Below are 15,885 nucleotides of genomic sequence, written 5' to 3' on the forward strand. Positions count from 1 at the left end.
TAAAAAAAATGATAGGCATCATGGCCTTTCTTAGCCTAGGGGGGTTGATTCAGATGCGTGATGGTGTATAATATTATGTTATGGAGGCGTGTATATTGTTTTATGTGGGAATGAGGGAGGGAACGTGAAGGGCTATGATTTGTTTCTTTTTTTTGAGAAGAACTATGATTTATTTCTTTAATGTGGAACGTGCGGCGGATTCATGTGAGAAAAAAAATGATGACATGGGGCACGCTATCATGATAGAAGCTACACAGGGCACTTGAAATGACAGTATTGTCCCTAATTTATTAAGAAACCTAAAGAATTTTTATGGCCTGTGATGAGTGAAGTAGAAGAATTCATGAAAACAAAGCTTGAAGATCTTTTGGTTTAGCAGAATTAATGTTAAATTACGAAGTAGTATTATTCATCAAAAAAATTGAGATCTTGAAGATCATTTGAAAAAGTGTTCATGAACATGAAAATTTAAGATGCATTTAAAAGAACAGATAAATATTTCTAAAAAAATAATAAAAAGAAGAAAAAAAAATTCAATTATGTCATTTTTGGAACTACCACACAATTTTATACACTTCATTTTACCTTTCAATGTAATACCAATACTAAAGCATTAGTATTGGAGAGTGTGAAAATCCTCTAATTGCTATTTTACCAACTAACAAGCCTAAAATCAAGTTTATCCGGGTATGTAATGCTATATTTTTTTTTAGCTCCAATGAATAGTGTGTTTGCATATATAGAACCTACTGTTCATAGGTTGTAAGCATAAAAGAGAGACAAAAAGGAAGAGAGGAAAGAGAGATGGAAGAGAAAAGAAAGAAACATATATTTTTATATTATTTGATTGTGTAGTTTATATTATTTGATTGAGTTATATGTAAAAATAATAATTGAGATGTTAGGTGTATTGTTAAATGAGTTGGTAAAATAGATAAAGTAGTATTTAATGATGTTAAATGTCTTTTTTTACATTTTCGGATGTGAATGCTCTTATAGATCAACTTGTTGACACATTTTAATATTTCTAACATTTAAAATTCAAATTTTCTCTATCTATTTGTAAGTATCGAATTAAAAAAAAAAAAGAAAGATAATTTAGCCAAGTCTGATGTATTTTTTACAAAATCATGGCACCAAAGTGATGGGTATTTTTGAGTAAACCAACGTCACATTCCTAAGGAGTCAAATTGATCAGATGTAGACCTCAACCAAAGCACGTGGAAGTCATTACTGGCGCATGGTGGTTACACAGTGAGTTCATTGCCAATTGTCAAAGATATGTACTTTGTGTTTACACACTGATCGAGTTCATGCTTCTTCTTCTACTTCTTTTTTATAATTTGATTAAATGAGTTCATATTATTTGTCAAGATATGCACGTGTAAATATACAAGTAAACGTATGCTATTATTATAAGAAGTGGGTTTATTTTTTACTTTTCTTTCAACACAGCTTTGCTTAGCCATGACATCCACATGCAACATGGTTTTATCAAGTGGGTCATTGTATGTATATATGTTCTTCCATTAACTTTTGTTTTAGTGAATTAATATTAAAAAAGTGATATATGAAAATCTTGATTTCTACCTAACGTTGTTGTAATCATAATCATCATCAACAACTACTCCCATCTACCATCAATTTTAAAGGCCACGAAGTGAACACATCCCCTTTTAAGTCAAGAATAAGATACTTCAGCTAAAAGTGCATTTCAATATATCAGGAATTTGTGTGCAATTAATTAAGCAGTACTGTTTCAACTTTTTTGAGTCTCTTATAAGTTACATATAGTAGGGCCAACAGAAAGACGGTCCTTTGAGTAAATTTTTTGAAAAAGTTTAGGATGATCAAAATTTTCTCAATTTCTTGTTACAATTGTCAATAGAGTTTGATTGGTGAAGAAAAAATAGAAGGTTGATGGTTAACCACTTATAGTCTACCATGACAAAGTTTTAACAAAAAAGTTGTGAAATAATTTGTGGTTCTAAAACTATTCAAATTTCTTAATCAAGCTCGTTTAATGCAATATTCAATTTTAACCTGTTATTAAAAATTCTATTTTTTCTTTCAAAAATCAATTACCAATGTTTATTCCGCGCATATTTTTGGTTGCAACAGTCTCATTGTCAATCAGATTGACTTCAAATATAATGGACAAAGGATTCAAAAAAAAAAAAAAAAATTGACAATTTACTTCAATTATTAGTCTAAATATTGTGATTTCTCTCTTAGATCTTATTGTGAAATTAATTGTGCTTATATAAATATGAAATTGTCTCTTCAAACTATGTTTTATTTTTATATTTTCTGTCTTACAATATCAAACATGCAAGTTGTTCGAAACTTTGTTACGAAGTGTACCCACTTTACCTCTATCTTAAGTAACATGCATATGAATTTGTTAGTAATTACTATGTGGTTCAATAGCTCCTTTAATTTGTTGACCTCTTCATCAATTACCAGTAGATTCAAAGAAATCTTAACGTAATTGATAATCAGAAGGGCTTATATATCTACATGATCTTAATTAAATGTTAAGCATATTTGGATATAATATGGAGGGTAAGATCCTTTAGCCCTCCGTTGACTTTGTCTAACATTATCCATTTGATTCCATTTCCATGATCTACAGACTACAGAAGCCCGACAAAGCCACCGTGAAGCAATCTATGGGTAATATAATAATTAAATTCTTATTTGATTCTTACGGGTTTTGGTTCATGAATGGGCCGAGAGACTTAACTAGGAATTGGGCTAAGTTTTGAATAAAGTCCAATGTAAGAGAAGGTCTATATATGGACATTTGTGGACTGTCCACCCAGCTCAAGGCTCTCCTTGCATGAGGGTCTACACGATTTAACCCATTTTGCTTAGGCCCAAAGTTAACCCGATCCAACTCCTCTAAATTCCTTCTATTTTCCTCTACTCTTGCAAGCAGACCTCCCTTGGCATTGGTGTTAGGAGTAGTGCGCTAAAATTCAATTTGTATGACATTCTTTGATTAATAATTTTTTTTTGAGACTATTTGTGCATGAACTCTTTAGACCGTTCATGAGATGCATTATATGTGATTGAAGTATGTGAATGATATTCACATTCGAAAGATTTAAATCACAAGTTTCTTATAAACTCATAAACTCTAGTTTATAATCAACGAAAAAAATTAGTGTTTTATCTGCGAAAATTATAACATATCAATGAGAATGATTTATCTTCATTATGAAAGTGGAGACTTCTTAATGATAGGTTATAAACGAAGTTTCATGTCATTATAAAATAAAAGTCAAATGATGGATTACCTTTTTCTTTTCAAGCAAATGAGAGAATTGTGACAAATTTTAGCATCAAAGATCTTGTGGCCGACACAACGCTAATATCTTTCTATTACTTTTTTGGAGGTGTACCTTGTCTATGTAAATCATACCATCAATAGATTCTTAAATGCAAAAAGAAAAGCCTACTGGGGGCATGGTGCATTGGTAGGATTTCCGGACTGAGTCACACCTGCGAGTTCAGGAGTTGCCTGGTTCAAGTCACGTGTTTCGTAAAAATGCTGTGCCATGATAGGGATACTCCACACCATGAGTTTTCCAGAATCAAGTGGGCTAGATCAATGATCACACAAGTGAGATCCTTTTTTTTTTGTTCATTAAAAAAAAAAAAAAAAAAAAAACATATTCTTAACTAATACGACCTATTAAAAATAGTACCAAGGGATGGCAATTATGAATTAAGATTAAAAAATGTCCTACAAGATCAATTCTATGTTTTAGCTTTTAACTAATGTATAAATTTGCAAAAATCGATCAAAGTTTGAAAGAAACAATGTAGCGGAATTATTGGCTTTCAAGTTTAAACGGATTGGCTACCGCTGGCCACTTCCTTAGGAATGTCAGTCATTGAGTTTTATGCTCTTCTTTTTATTTCTTTCCTTTTTAATCCAGACATAACTGGATCTTACATAAAAATGTCCTTGTTGTTGATTGCTACCGGGCAAAATACGACATTAATTCATAACTTAGAAGAATAGGTAAGATATATATATATATATCTTACTTCGTTCCCAGTTAAAAATATTGCAATTTGTATCCAAATAGAAATGGGCAAAGCAAAGACATATCTAATTATATTAGAGATTAGGAACCAAGGTTACAGCATAGTAAACTTTTGATACATGAAAGTCTTATTAAGGATTTGTACATGTTGAGATTTTCGTTATGGGTGTATTGTCATAATTACAATGTTTGCATGCTGATGACTTTTATAGTACAAACTTTTTTTTTTTTTTTTAAGAGTATCAATTTATAGCGTCTGCTCTTAATGATAGCTCTTTATCATCGAACAAAAAATCAATCGGTTTTTGGTGTAGGCGGAGATTGAACTTCAAATCTCTTATTCAATCATCAAACTTTACTAGTTGAGCTAACTGTAACCCACAATATAATACAAACTTAAAAGAAACAAAAAGGACAAGGGGAAAGAAGTAGTACAAACTCAGAAGAAACAAAATGGAAAAGCATAAAGAAAGAAAAGAAAAATTCAAAGCTTGAAAAAATACAAGGACACTCCCAAAGGTAGTGACTTCTTTCCATCACTGCTCAGTGATGTGTAATGCACTCCAGTACGAGTTCTTCTTTGGTTTCTTGTCTTTGTTTGTCTGTTTCACTTTTCCTATCCTCTTTGTTCTTCCCCCATAAGACACTGTAGAGCCCCCCCACCAGCAAAATAGCCCCACCAATACTGCCACAAAGATTAAAGATTGATCTTTTAATTTTTCCATATGGTAATAATAATTAGTTGATACTAAACAAAAGAGAGGCCTATGATAATTTGATCATATATGAATCATTATACCTAATTTTTTTGGAAAGAAATATTCAGTGACAAATAACTATTAAGCTTTATGGAAATGGAATATGGAGTATGAAGTATGGACCTTCCCCAATAAAAGTTCTCTTTCCACAAGAATGCTGACATGATGGCTGTAATAATAAGCGCCAGTGGAGTGAACATTGCCGTGAAAACTGGGCCTCTCTTTTCTATCACCCATACTTGTAGCCAATAGGTAATTCCAGTTACAATTACACCCTACCATGTTCAAAGAAACTGTTAGGGATAAAGAGGATGAAATTTCTTTGTGAGTGCCTGAGCTGATGTACCTGCTGTCTCTTCACTCGTGTATGTATATATATATATATATATATATATGCACTTACAAAGGAATATGCCTGAGTAGCAATGAACTGCTGTCAATTATGATGTGAAAGGGAGGAATTTGTTCAACTAATAATCACTAGATGATGTGAGTCATGTGACCAAACCAACGGGGAACAAGATCCACTCCTGTTGGAATACGTTTATATTTTTAATATTTAATAATACGAATTATTAAATGGATCCATTTCAAATAGAGAATATCTTTTTTTCCTACCAAAGAGTTGGGAATTAATACATTGTTTTATCGCTTGGTAAGAAATGCAACTCATGATCACTATTGATCCATAAAATTGTTTTGATGAACAGATAAATCATGGTTTTAGATTGTCATATGGGACAAGATCTTCACAATTCGATAAGGATGTTATCTTCTTGGACATTCAAATAAAGGTGAAAAGGAAACAGAAAAGACAAAACAAAACAAAATCTAGACAAAACATGCTGATGCTGGTTGGGAAAGCAGTGATGTTTCTTTTTCTTTTCTTTTTTTCTTTTTTTTTTAAATTGCTTTACCTAATCATTGTTTGTATATATTAGCATGTTGAATTGTTGATTAGCTTTGCGCATAGGTTAAGAGTGAGTTTGTGGATGGAGATTAAAGTAACTTACACAATATGCCACTGAAACTAGATGGACATCCCATCCAAGTTTCCATGCTGATGGTTGCCTTTCCACTGCAATGGCCACAAAGCATGATTGAATGCAGCTAAAGAAGCATTGTAGAGTAGTAAGCCTTAGTTTTGCCTGATATTGCTTAATAATTGGACCCTAAGAAAGAAAAATGCAGAGCAAAACAAAAAATTAACAAAGCAACATAAAAGGATAACAATAAAACCATCATTTGTGCTCAAGGAAAAACCTGCAGAATAAGCCATAAAGACCAAAAAGTGTTGGCTGAGAGCATAATAAGAGAGCCTTTTATCCATTCCCTTGTGGAGCAGCTATGTATTGATGAGTCTGTATTTGGCTTTTCAGTTGTTGTATGCCAGTGCATAAAATTTATAGGAGGTCCCTTCACAAAAGCAAACACTAGTGCACCAGAAACACCGACTACAGAACCCAACACTTTGGCCAATCCGTGCAACTGTTTTATGTTAATGCTTTCCATTCTAGATAAACAAAACCAGTTTATTTTATTAATAAATTGAAACTGAATCAATCTAATTATTAATCAATAATTATTGAAGATTCCTAGTTAATTAGTTGCCTCAAGAAAGCGGCCATTATGAAAGTAATGGCAGGAATTGTATTAGTCGTGGCCGCCGCAAATGTTGCAGATGTGTAGTTGATAGCGACGTAGTAGAGGTTTAAACTGAGTGTGATCCTAAAAATTTGTACATACAAAGGCGTGTTACAAATATATTTTTTATGGTTTGAAAATAGAAATTAGAAATGTTACATACCCACAAAGTGAAACCAAGAAGATTCTGCAAAGTAAGTAATATGATAAGGGAGCAGCCTTGTTTCTGTATAATATTGGAGGACATATATTCATCAAAAGTGAAAAAAAAAAAAAAAAAATCAGTAAGATTTATATATAGGCAGGAAAAAGAGTGGAGAGACTGAGATATGAAAATAGCTACTGTTTTTAAATAACCTTTCAAGGAAGAATGCGAATGGAGCCAAGGCAAGTGAGGCAAAAGCTTGCCTATAAACAACAAACACATAAGGGTTCATCCCTTTAGCAATTGCTGCCTTAGAGAACAAGGCCATGCCTGCATACACTGACTGAGTGAAAAGCATTGCAATATAAGGCTTATGGCTTTCCATAACTCTTTTATCTTTGGACTATATGATAGGCTTTCTTTAGGGTTAGTCACACTTGTGCTGTTATCTCTCAATTGGGAAACTCTATTTATATAGAGAAGCATCACAATGCCCTTCCATGATCACTTTCCAGCCAGGGACAGAGGCATTAATTGACCAGGGGGGGGCAATGGCCCCCCTAAATTAAAAAAATAATAATAATAATAATATTAGTGTGTGTATATATATATATATGCATTACTTTTAGTAATTTTGTTCTATAAAATTATATTTTGCCCCTTTAACAATATCATTGATTCTTTTTAGAGTAACGTTACAAACTTATCTACAATATTTTTATAAACTGTTGAGGTACAAATTCTTATTGGTTCGTATTTGGCCCTATCACTTACATCACTTTTTTACTTATCAATAATCACTCACTATGTATCCGTTTGGATACACGTCCACGTCCACGTTTTCAACTTCTTCTTCTTCTTCTTTTTTTTTTTTTTTTTTTTTAAGCCACAATTGTTGACCAATTCTCCCATGAACAGTGCACCCATGCACTGTTCATGGGACTCACAAATTTCACCAGCAACTTTTTCATTAAAAATGGGTCTTACGGTACTATTTACACATTTAAAAATTATTTTGCTACAGTGTTTTCAATTTTCAGTTTCAGGAAAATAAGTTCTATCCAAACGGACCCTATATCAGCAATATACCTCTAGCACTTTCCTCATTTTAAAGGCCATTAAAAAAATTTATAGATCTAAAATCTAAAACAACATATACTAGCCCAAAAACATTTATGCAACAACAAAAATCACTAATAGCAAAGCTAAAAAAAAAATAAAGTCTAATTAACCAATTTTACTCAAAGAAACAACTAGCACTTTAAAAAGTTTTAAACAGAATAATTTTGTCTTTGCCCAACAAACGCACACATCAAAAAAAAAAAAAAAAAACCCTCTACGGCTAAGAAGTTGCCGAACTAGAGGTCAGAGTCGCCCTCCCTAACTCAAAGTCCTAGTTCCATCCCTATTTCTAGCCCACATATATATATATATATATATTTTTTAAACTATGACTAAGATATTAAGAGGGTAGTATTTATTACACCTATTTTGCTATACACAAACTTCTGTATATAATTCTTTAAAACTAAAATCATGACTTGAAGTTACGATTTTAATTTTTAAAAAAATTACAGACAAGTTCGTTTGTAATAAAGTGTGTGTAAGAGTATTTATCAGTATTAAAATAGAGTGTCTTTCTTTTATTTCTTTCTCTCTCTTTTCATTTGGCTAAATGAGTGTGGTGTCAAGCAACTTCACCCAACAATTGCGAATCCAACAATCATTAAGGAAGCAAGCTTGGTGTGTATGGTAAAAATTTATCACCATGGCGTCAGCAAGTTTAAGATTTTATTTTTATTTCATATATTAAAAAAATATTAATTAATATTTTAATTTGATAATAAAGAACAATTATCACTTAATATAACAATGCATTCAAATTCTATCATTTTCATTATAAAAAAGGGCAAATAGGAATCCTCCCACGCACTCAAGTTTGCCAACTAATAAATGGCATTTTCTTTTTCTTATCAATCTGTGGTTATTAAAATCTGCTCAGCTTTTCAAAATAAGATCCAATAGGCATGGGTCTATATGTTACAAGCACTAACAAGAGCGACATTATTAGGAGCACCATCAATTGAAGTTAGAATTAAGAGGAGCAGAATTACCGATTGTATTTAGATATTTAAATGAAACCCAAAATATCTCATGATAAGAATAAAATCCTCTCATACTTTGAATGTTTTACTTTATTTTCTGCTAAACTGCTATTTTTCTCCCTTATAAAGTTATCAAAGTAAGAAAAAAAAAAAAAAAAAAAAAAAAAAGCATATTGCAGTTGGTGAAATATAAAATAAAAATTAAAAGTAGAATAGAAGATTTTTATTTCTCAGATAAGGTTTAGGTAGTTGACTAGTAGCCTTATGATGATTCAATGATATTACCTAATTCTTGCAATGGTGAACTTTGATTTGAATACCTATCTACCACTTGCTGTAAGGAAAAAAAGGAGTTAAATTACAACAACTTTCCTCGTGGTTTGGAGAAATGTTACAAACCCTCTCATATTTTTATATATTACACTACAACCCTTTAGATTTTATTTATATAAACAAATATTCCCAATAAACATTTGTGTTCATTACAAACTGAGTCAAAATACATTCTTTTCAAATTAAATTTTCATCTAAAATAACTTCCAAATAATGTTTACTGACCAGAAGCAAACAAATGACTAAAAAATTAGGAAATTAAGTATTGATTTTAAAAATGGAAGGGACTTTCATACATATCCTAAAATCTCAAGAGAGGTTAGTATAATTTGCCACAAAAGATAAAAAAAATCTTGGCAATTTCTCTTAAAGAAATTTCTATCGTATTTAGGAGCGGCAAGATCGATATTTGTACAAAGAGAATATCCATATACACATTAAGACATACACTTTTGAGATAAAGATAATTCCATTGTAGCATGTAACCATACTACATGTGGTTATTGCAATCATCAAATATTGATTGATCCAACTCAGGGGTTAGCCGAGTTGGTTGGGTTCTTGGTCTCAAGGTGCTTGTACTGAGCTCGACTGGGTGTGCTCCCCAGTTCGAATCCTGCTACCTATACTTTGAAAAGAATTTCCTGGGCCAGTGCTTTACCCCTTCGTGGGCTCACCTGGCGCGAACAGTGATTAGTCTCTAGTTGAAAGCCTTGAGGATACACTGTGTGAGAGCAAAAAAGAAGAAGAAGAAAAGATATTGATTGATCCATGTTTATTCCACGTGTCAGTCCGATTACATTTTCTTTGTAACATATATGACCTCTGATTGTGTCTGATATTTTAGCATTTAGCCTTTGATCATTAGTGAAGCTAAGTTCTCTCTCATTAAAAGAAAACACTTGGATTTTTTTTTTTTTTTAACACTTATACGTACTCATATTGTAGTTCTCATATATATAGTGGCAAGTTATGGCGGAGCCATGTGATGGGGGGAATTGCCCTCCCAACCTCACCAAAACTCCATCTCCAGGGTTATGTGTATATACATAAATATGTAAAATCTAATGAGGTAAAGAAAAAATTTGTTCATGGCTAAGGATGAAAAAAAAATCTTGCAATTGAATTCTTTCCCATGAATTATGATGTACTATTTTCATATACAAAGCAAGATAATTGGTCAAAGGGTTCATTCTCAAGAAATTATATCAATGAATTGATGTAGAACAGATAGCATATGCCTTCTTGGAGTAGCAAGGGTGCCAGAAGTCACAACGCAAGATCAAAGGGGAGGTGTTAGTAGAAGGCATCAGGGCAACAGTGTCGAAATTGCATGAAATTTGGCAGTTTGAAGAGAAATGGCATTCTGATCCAGACTCAAATGCCAGGAGCGTCGCCTAATTTTAGGCGAATTCCTTTATTAAGGCCCCGAAAACAGTGTTTTTACTATTTATAGTAATATTTGTTTTTCCTTAATAACTTTTAGTTTAAAAGTCAGAATAAGGTACTGTCTGTTTTGGGACAACCCTTAAGGTCAATAGTTTATGATTCTGTATTTAATTCAATTTTGCCATTTTTGGTAAATTTCGGTATTTTGTCACCTAATTGCGTAATTAGTGCGAATTAGGGTTTTAGATGTTTTTCTATATGTTTTGTAGCCGTTAGAGGCAAATAGACTATTATCAATAAACACAGACTTTTGTCAAATTATTTATTTGATGGATTCCAGTTTTCTTCTCCTTGTGGATTCAGGAAAATTCCTCGTGAATTCGAGATTTACTACCAGGAACTAACAGTTTAGTTTTTGTTCTATCAAGAGAGCATTGTTTGTGCTTTCTTTAGGCTTCCACGACATAAGTTGGTATCAGAGCTTAGACTTACCCTGGTCTGATGGCTAACCGGTGAGACGGTGACCACCACAACAATGATAGCAGTGATGACATCAACAACCAAGTCCTCACTAGGGTTGAGTTCCTTGATTTTCGTGATGAAAATCAACAGTTTCATGATTCAACCCAACAGACTCTAGACCAGATTCAAGAAGCGCTTGCCACCCTGCTTAACTAAAACCCTGATCGTGATGATGAAGAGCGACATGATAACCGAGCGCGTGGCCCTCCCTATCACGGTCCAAATTGGAATAGGTAGCAAGACTACAACGAAGAGAATAGTGAGGACAAGGAGTACACAAAGAGAGTTCTTGGGAATAATCGTGGTACTGTGAGGGATAATGGCCGAGATTATCAGGAGCAGAAGGACTATTGGATGAAAGTAGATTTACCATCCTTTAATGGTAATGTCTTCACTGAAGAGTATCTGGACTGGGTCAGTGAGGTGGGGAAGTTTTTCGATTAAATGGGTACTGCAGATGATAAATAGGTGTGTTTGGTGGCTTACAAGTTGAAGGAAGGAGCATCTGCCTAGTGGGATTGTGTTTAATTAAATCGTACCCATGAATGAAAGCTTCTGATACGATTATGGAGGAGGATGAAGAGATTAGTGGCAGATTGATTCTTACCACCAGATTATTAGCAGGAGTTGTTCAGACAGTACCAGGATTGTAGGCAAAGTACTCGGACGGTTAATGAGTACATGGAGGAGTTTGACAAGTTGACTAATCCCAATGATTTGGAGGAAACTGAAGATCAACGGATAAACAGATATGTACACAGATTGCGAGTTTCCATCCGAGATCAAGTATCCTTACAAAACCTATATACTTTAAATGAGGCTTTAACTCTATCCAAGAAAATAAAATATCAACATTTTAGGGCAAGTTCGAAGTTTTCCAACCGCAATTCGGAGTCATTCAGTTCCACTGCCAACAAAGGTAAACAACCCATGTTTACACCACAATCACAACTCGTGGTTAGGGAGAATAGTAGTGTCAACTAGTCCACAGTGGTGGTAGTATGTTTTGCAGCCCAATCGATAGCGAATGCCAACCCTTATGCTAAGCCAACTGGGAATAAGTGCTACAGGTGTGGAGAACCAGGACATCGATCTAATACTTGCCCTAAGCGAGCTGCAGTGAATCTGGAGGTGGCAGAAAAAGGCAAGGCAGAAGGTGAATAGGAGGGTGAAGAGGTGTATAATGATGTTGATCCATAAGCCTATAATCCCAATGAGGTCCAAGAAGATGAGGAAGGCATGCCATTAGGGAGGTCTTTGGTGATTCAGAGGTTGTTGCTCACACCGAGGGTGGAATATAGTGATTAGCGAAATGAGATCTTCCGAGCATGATGCACTATCAGTAAGAGGGTCTGTGATCTAATCATTGACAATGGCAATGTAGAGAACATCGCATCGAAGAGTTTGGTTACCAAGTTGGGATTGAAGATAGAAAAGCATCCCTTTCCATACAAGATAGGTTGGATCAAGAAAGGTACAAAAACTCTTGTTACTCAATAATGTCGTGTTACTTTTTCTATGGGTAAGTGTTATGTAGATGAAGTAGTTTGTGATATTGTTAAAATGGATGCTGTCATTTAATATTGAGTGACCTTTGTAGTATGATGTAGATGTTACTCATAGGTGCAAGGATAATGTGTATGTATTCTTAAAGAATGACAGAAAAATTGTCATTGTTCCTATTGAGGAAGGCAATGTACCCAAAACTTCTAAAGTGGAGGGGAAGCCATCATTTCTCATAGTCAACAATGAGGATGAGTTTGACAGGGAGTGTAAGGAGTTGAAACATGTATATGCTATAATGGTGATAGATGGAGAGCCGAAGAAGGTTGTTGAGATACCTGAGGCAATATAACCATTGATCAAGGAGTTTTAAGAGCTTTTTCTAGAAAAGCTGCCTCCAGTTTTACCACTAATGCAGGCCAAAATGGCCAAATGGCCATAAAATCCTAACTATATAGTTAGTAGTTCTGATTACCAAACTATATTATTTACTAGTATCTCGAGTCTAAAAGACTCGATTTTGGCCTATAAATCGAGTCTCAAAGACTCGATTTCCATGCTCTGATGTGGTATTTTTTTCCCTACTTGGAAATCGAGTCTCTAAGGCTCGATTTATAAACCAAAAAAATTTTAAAAAATTTTAACTCTCAAGTCTCTCGTACAAGCCAAAATACACAAATTTTTTTTTTTAAGAAATCCAGAAACACAACAATCAGATCAAAGGGAGAAAGAATCAGATCAGATAGGAGAGGTGACCTGCCCAGAACATATCAGAGAAGAACCCAGAGAAAAAAAAAAAAAAAAAAAACCAAAAATAGAAAGAGAGAAGAACCCAGAACATCAGAGAAGAACCTGGATCGGTCGGCCAAGGTCACCGCGCACCGCGCTACCTGGCTTGGGTCGCACACGGCGGGCGGCGTGGCTTGGCCTGGGACGCGCATGGCGCACGGCACGGCTTGGCCTAGGACGCACACGGCGCGCGACCTGAGTTCTTCTCTCTCTGTTGTTGTTGTTGTTTTTTTTTTTCTTTTTTCTTTTTTCTTTTTCTCTGGGTTCTTCTTTGACCTTTATAAGGTTTATAAATTGAGTCTTAGAGACTTGATTTTCATGTGGTCACCACGTGGAAAAATATGCCACATTGGAAATGATTAGACCATGAAAATCGAGTCCCTGAGACTCGATTTATAGGCCAAAATCAAGTCTTTTAGACTCGAGATGCTAGTAAATAATATAGTTTGGTAACTAGAACTATTAACTATATAGTTAGGATTTTATGGCCATTTGGCCATTTTGGCCACTAATGCGCAACATCTAGCATTGCATTGATTTAGCTCCTAGAGTTAGTCTATTAAATCTGCCACATTACAGGATGAATCCTCAAGAGGGTCAAATTCTACAAGGGCAGGTGGATGAGCTTCTCAGTAAGGGGCAGATCAGGGAGAGTATGAGTCCATGTACAGTACTGGCATTATTAACATTGAAGAAGGATGGGAGTTGGTGTATGTGTGTGGATAGTCAAGTCATCAACAAGATCGCAGTCAGGTATTGATTTCTTATTCCCCAATTAGATGACATTTTTGATATGCTGAGTAGGTCTAAGTGTTACACCAAGCTGGATCTCAAGAGTAGGTATCACCAGATTTGGATTCGACCTGGAGATGAGTGGAAGATAGCTTTCAAGACAAATGAGAGATTATATGAGTTGATGGTGATGCTTTTTGGATTATCCAATGCTCCCAACACTTTTATAAGGCTTATGAATTAGGTATTGAAACCATTTATTGGAAAGTTTGTGGTAGTTTATTTTGACGATATCTTGATTTACAGTAAGACAGAAGCAGCCCACTATAATCATGTGCAACAAGTATTGATGATGTTGTAGGTCAATGAGTTGTATATCAACCTGAAGAAGTGCAGCTTCTTGACTGATAAGTTGTTCTTAGGGTATGTGGTCAGTGTGGATGGGATTCATGTTAATAAGGACAAAGTTTGTGCAATCAGAGAATGACCAACCCTAAAGACAGTGAGTGATGTGCAAAGCTTCCATGGGCTGGCAACCTTTTATCGAAGGTTTGTTCGAGATTTCAATAGCATAGTAGCTCTTATCACTGAGTGTCTAAAGAAGGGGAGATTCTCATGGGAAAATGAGGCAAAATAGAGTTTTGCCTTGATCAAGGAGAAGCTGAGCACAACTCCAATTTTGGCATTGCCTAACTTTGATAAGGTTTTTCAGGTGGAGTATGATGCATTTGTGGTCGGGATAGGCGATGTTCTTTTACAAGACAATAGACCAGTAGCATTCTTCAGTGAGAAAGTTTATGAAACTCGAAGTAAATGACCGGCCTATGAGCTAGAGTTCTTTGCTGTAGTACGGACTCTTAAGCATTGGGAGCACTACCTGATTCAGAAGAAGTTTGTATTATATACAGATCATCAAGCATTGAAGCACATCAACAGTCAAGTTAGCATTGACATGATGCATGCTCGGTGGGTAGCTTATATACAACGTTTCCATTTCACATTGAAGTACAAGTCTAGTGTTACTAATAAGGTGGCAAATGCGCTTAGCAAGCGAGCATCTTTGTTGACCACCCTATATACTGAAGTTGTAAGGTTTGATTACCTTAAGGAGCTGTATGAGAATGATGAGGATTTTGGTGATATTTGAGGTAAGTGTTAACAAACTCATATTGCTGTCAATAGTATGTACATCTTGGATGGTTTCCTCTTTCGGGGTAATCAATTATGCATCCCTAAAAGTTCATTGAGGGAGTAGATTTTTATGAAGCTGTATGGTGGAGGTTTGGGTGGACATATGGACAAAGATAAGACTATAGTATTGATGGAGGAGAGGTATTGTTGGCCAAAACTCAAGAGGGATGTTGGCAATCATGTAAGGAAGTGTCTAATCTGCTAAACCGCCAAGGATCAATATCAGAATATTGGTTTATACATGCCTTTGCCAATTCCACAAGCACCATGTGAGGATCTGTCTATGGACTTTATACTGGGTCTTCCTCAAACCCAGTGAGATATGGATTCCGTTTTTGTTGTGGTTGACGAGTATTCGATGATGTCCCATTTCATAGCATGCAAGAAGACTTCAGATGCTACTCGAGTGGCCAATCTATTCTTTAAGAAGTTGTGCATTTGCATGGAGTGCCAAAGTCCATTACCTCTAACCGGGATACCAAGTTCATTAGTCACTTCTGGCGGACCTTGTGGAAGCATTTTGACACTTCCTTGAATTACAGCAGCACTAATCATCCTTAGACTAATGGCCAAACAAAAGTGGTTAATCGCACTTTAGGGAATTTGATCCATTGTATCTCAGGAAAGAAGCCTAAGTAGTGGGATCTTGCATTGTCCTAGGTAGAGTTTGCTTACAACAGCTTAGTTAGCAGAAGCACTAGTAAGTCTCCATTTGC

General features: G+C 34.8%; 2 protein-coding genes across 2 annotated transcripts; one reads left to right on the plus strand and one right to left on the minus strand.

Annotated features, from left to right (window-relative positions):
- Positions 1-4,375: 4,375 nt before the first annotated feature.
- Positions 4,376-7,036, minus strand: LOC126713020 (WAT1-related protein At1g43650). Its single transcript, XM_050412614.1, has 7 exons — positions 6,818-7,036; positions 6,624-6,686; positions 6,428-6,544; positions 6,080-6,329; positions 5,830-5,988; positions 4,940-5,091; positions 4,376-4,743 (listed from the first exon to the last, which is right to left on the minus strand). The coding sequence occupies exons 1-7, from the start codon at positions 6,988-6,990 to the stop codon at positions 4,602-4,604; spliced, it is 1,056 nt and encodes a 351-aa protein (XP_050268571.1). The 5' UTR covers positions 6,991-7,036; the 3' UTR covers positions 4,376-4,601.
- Positions 7,037-13,826: 6,790 nt separating this feature from the next.
- On the plus strand, positions 13,827-15,125 carry LOC126696595 (uncharacterized). The gene is made up of 5 exons (XM_050393305.1): positions 13,827-13,999; positions 14,051-14,165; positions 14,340-14,444; positions 14,691-14,787; positions 14,887-15,125. The coding sequence occupies exons 1-5, from the start codon at positions 13,827-13,829 to the stop codon at positions 15,123-15,125; spliced, it is 729 nt and encodes a 242-aa protein (XP_050249262.1).
- Positions 15,126-15,885: the final 760 nt, after the last annotated feature.

The sequence above is a fragment of the Quercus robur genome, chromosome 2 (assembly GCF_932294415.1).
Source record: "Quercus robur chromosome 2, dhQueRobu3.1, whole genome shotgun sequence".
NCBI classification, from domain to species: domain Eukaryota; kingdom Viridiplantae; phylum Streptophyta; class Magnoliopsida; order Fagales; family Fagaceae; genus Quercus; species Quercus robur.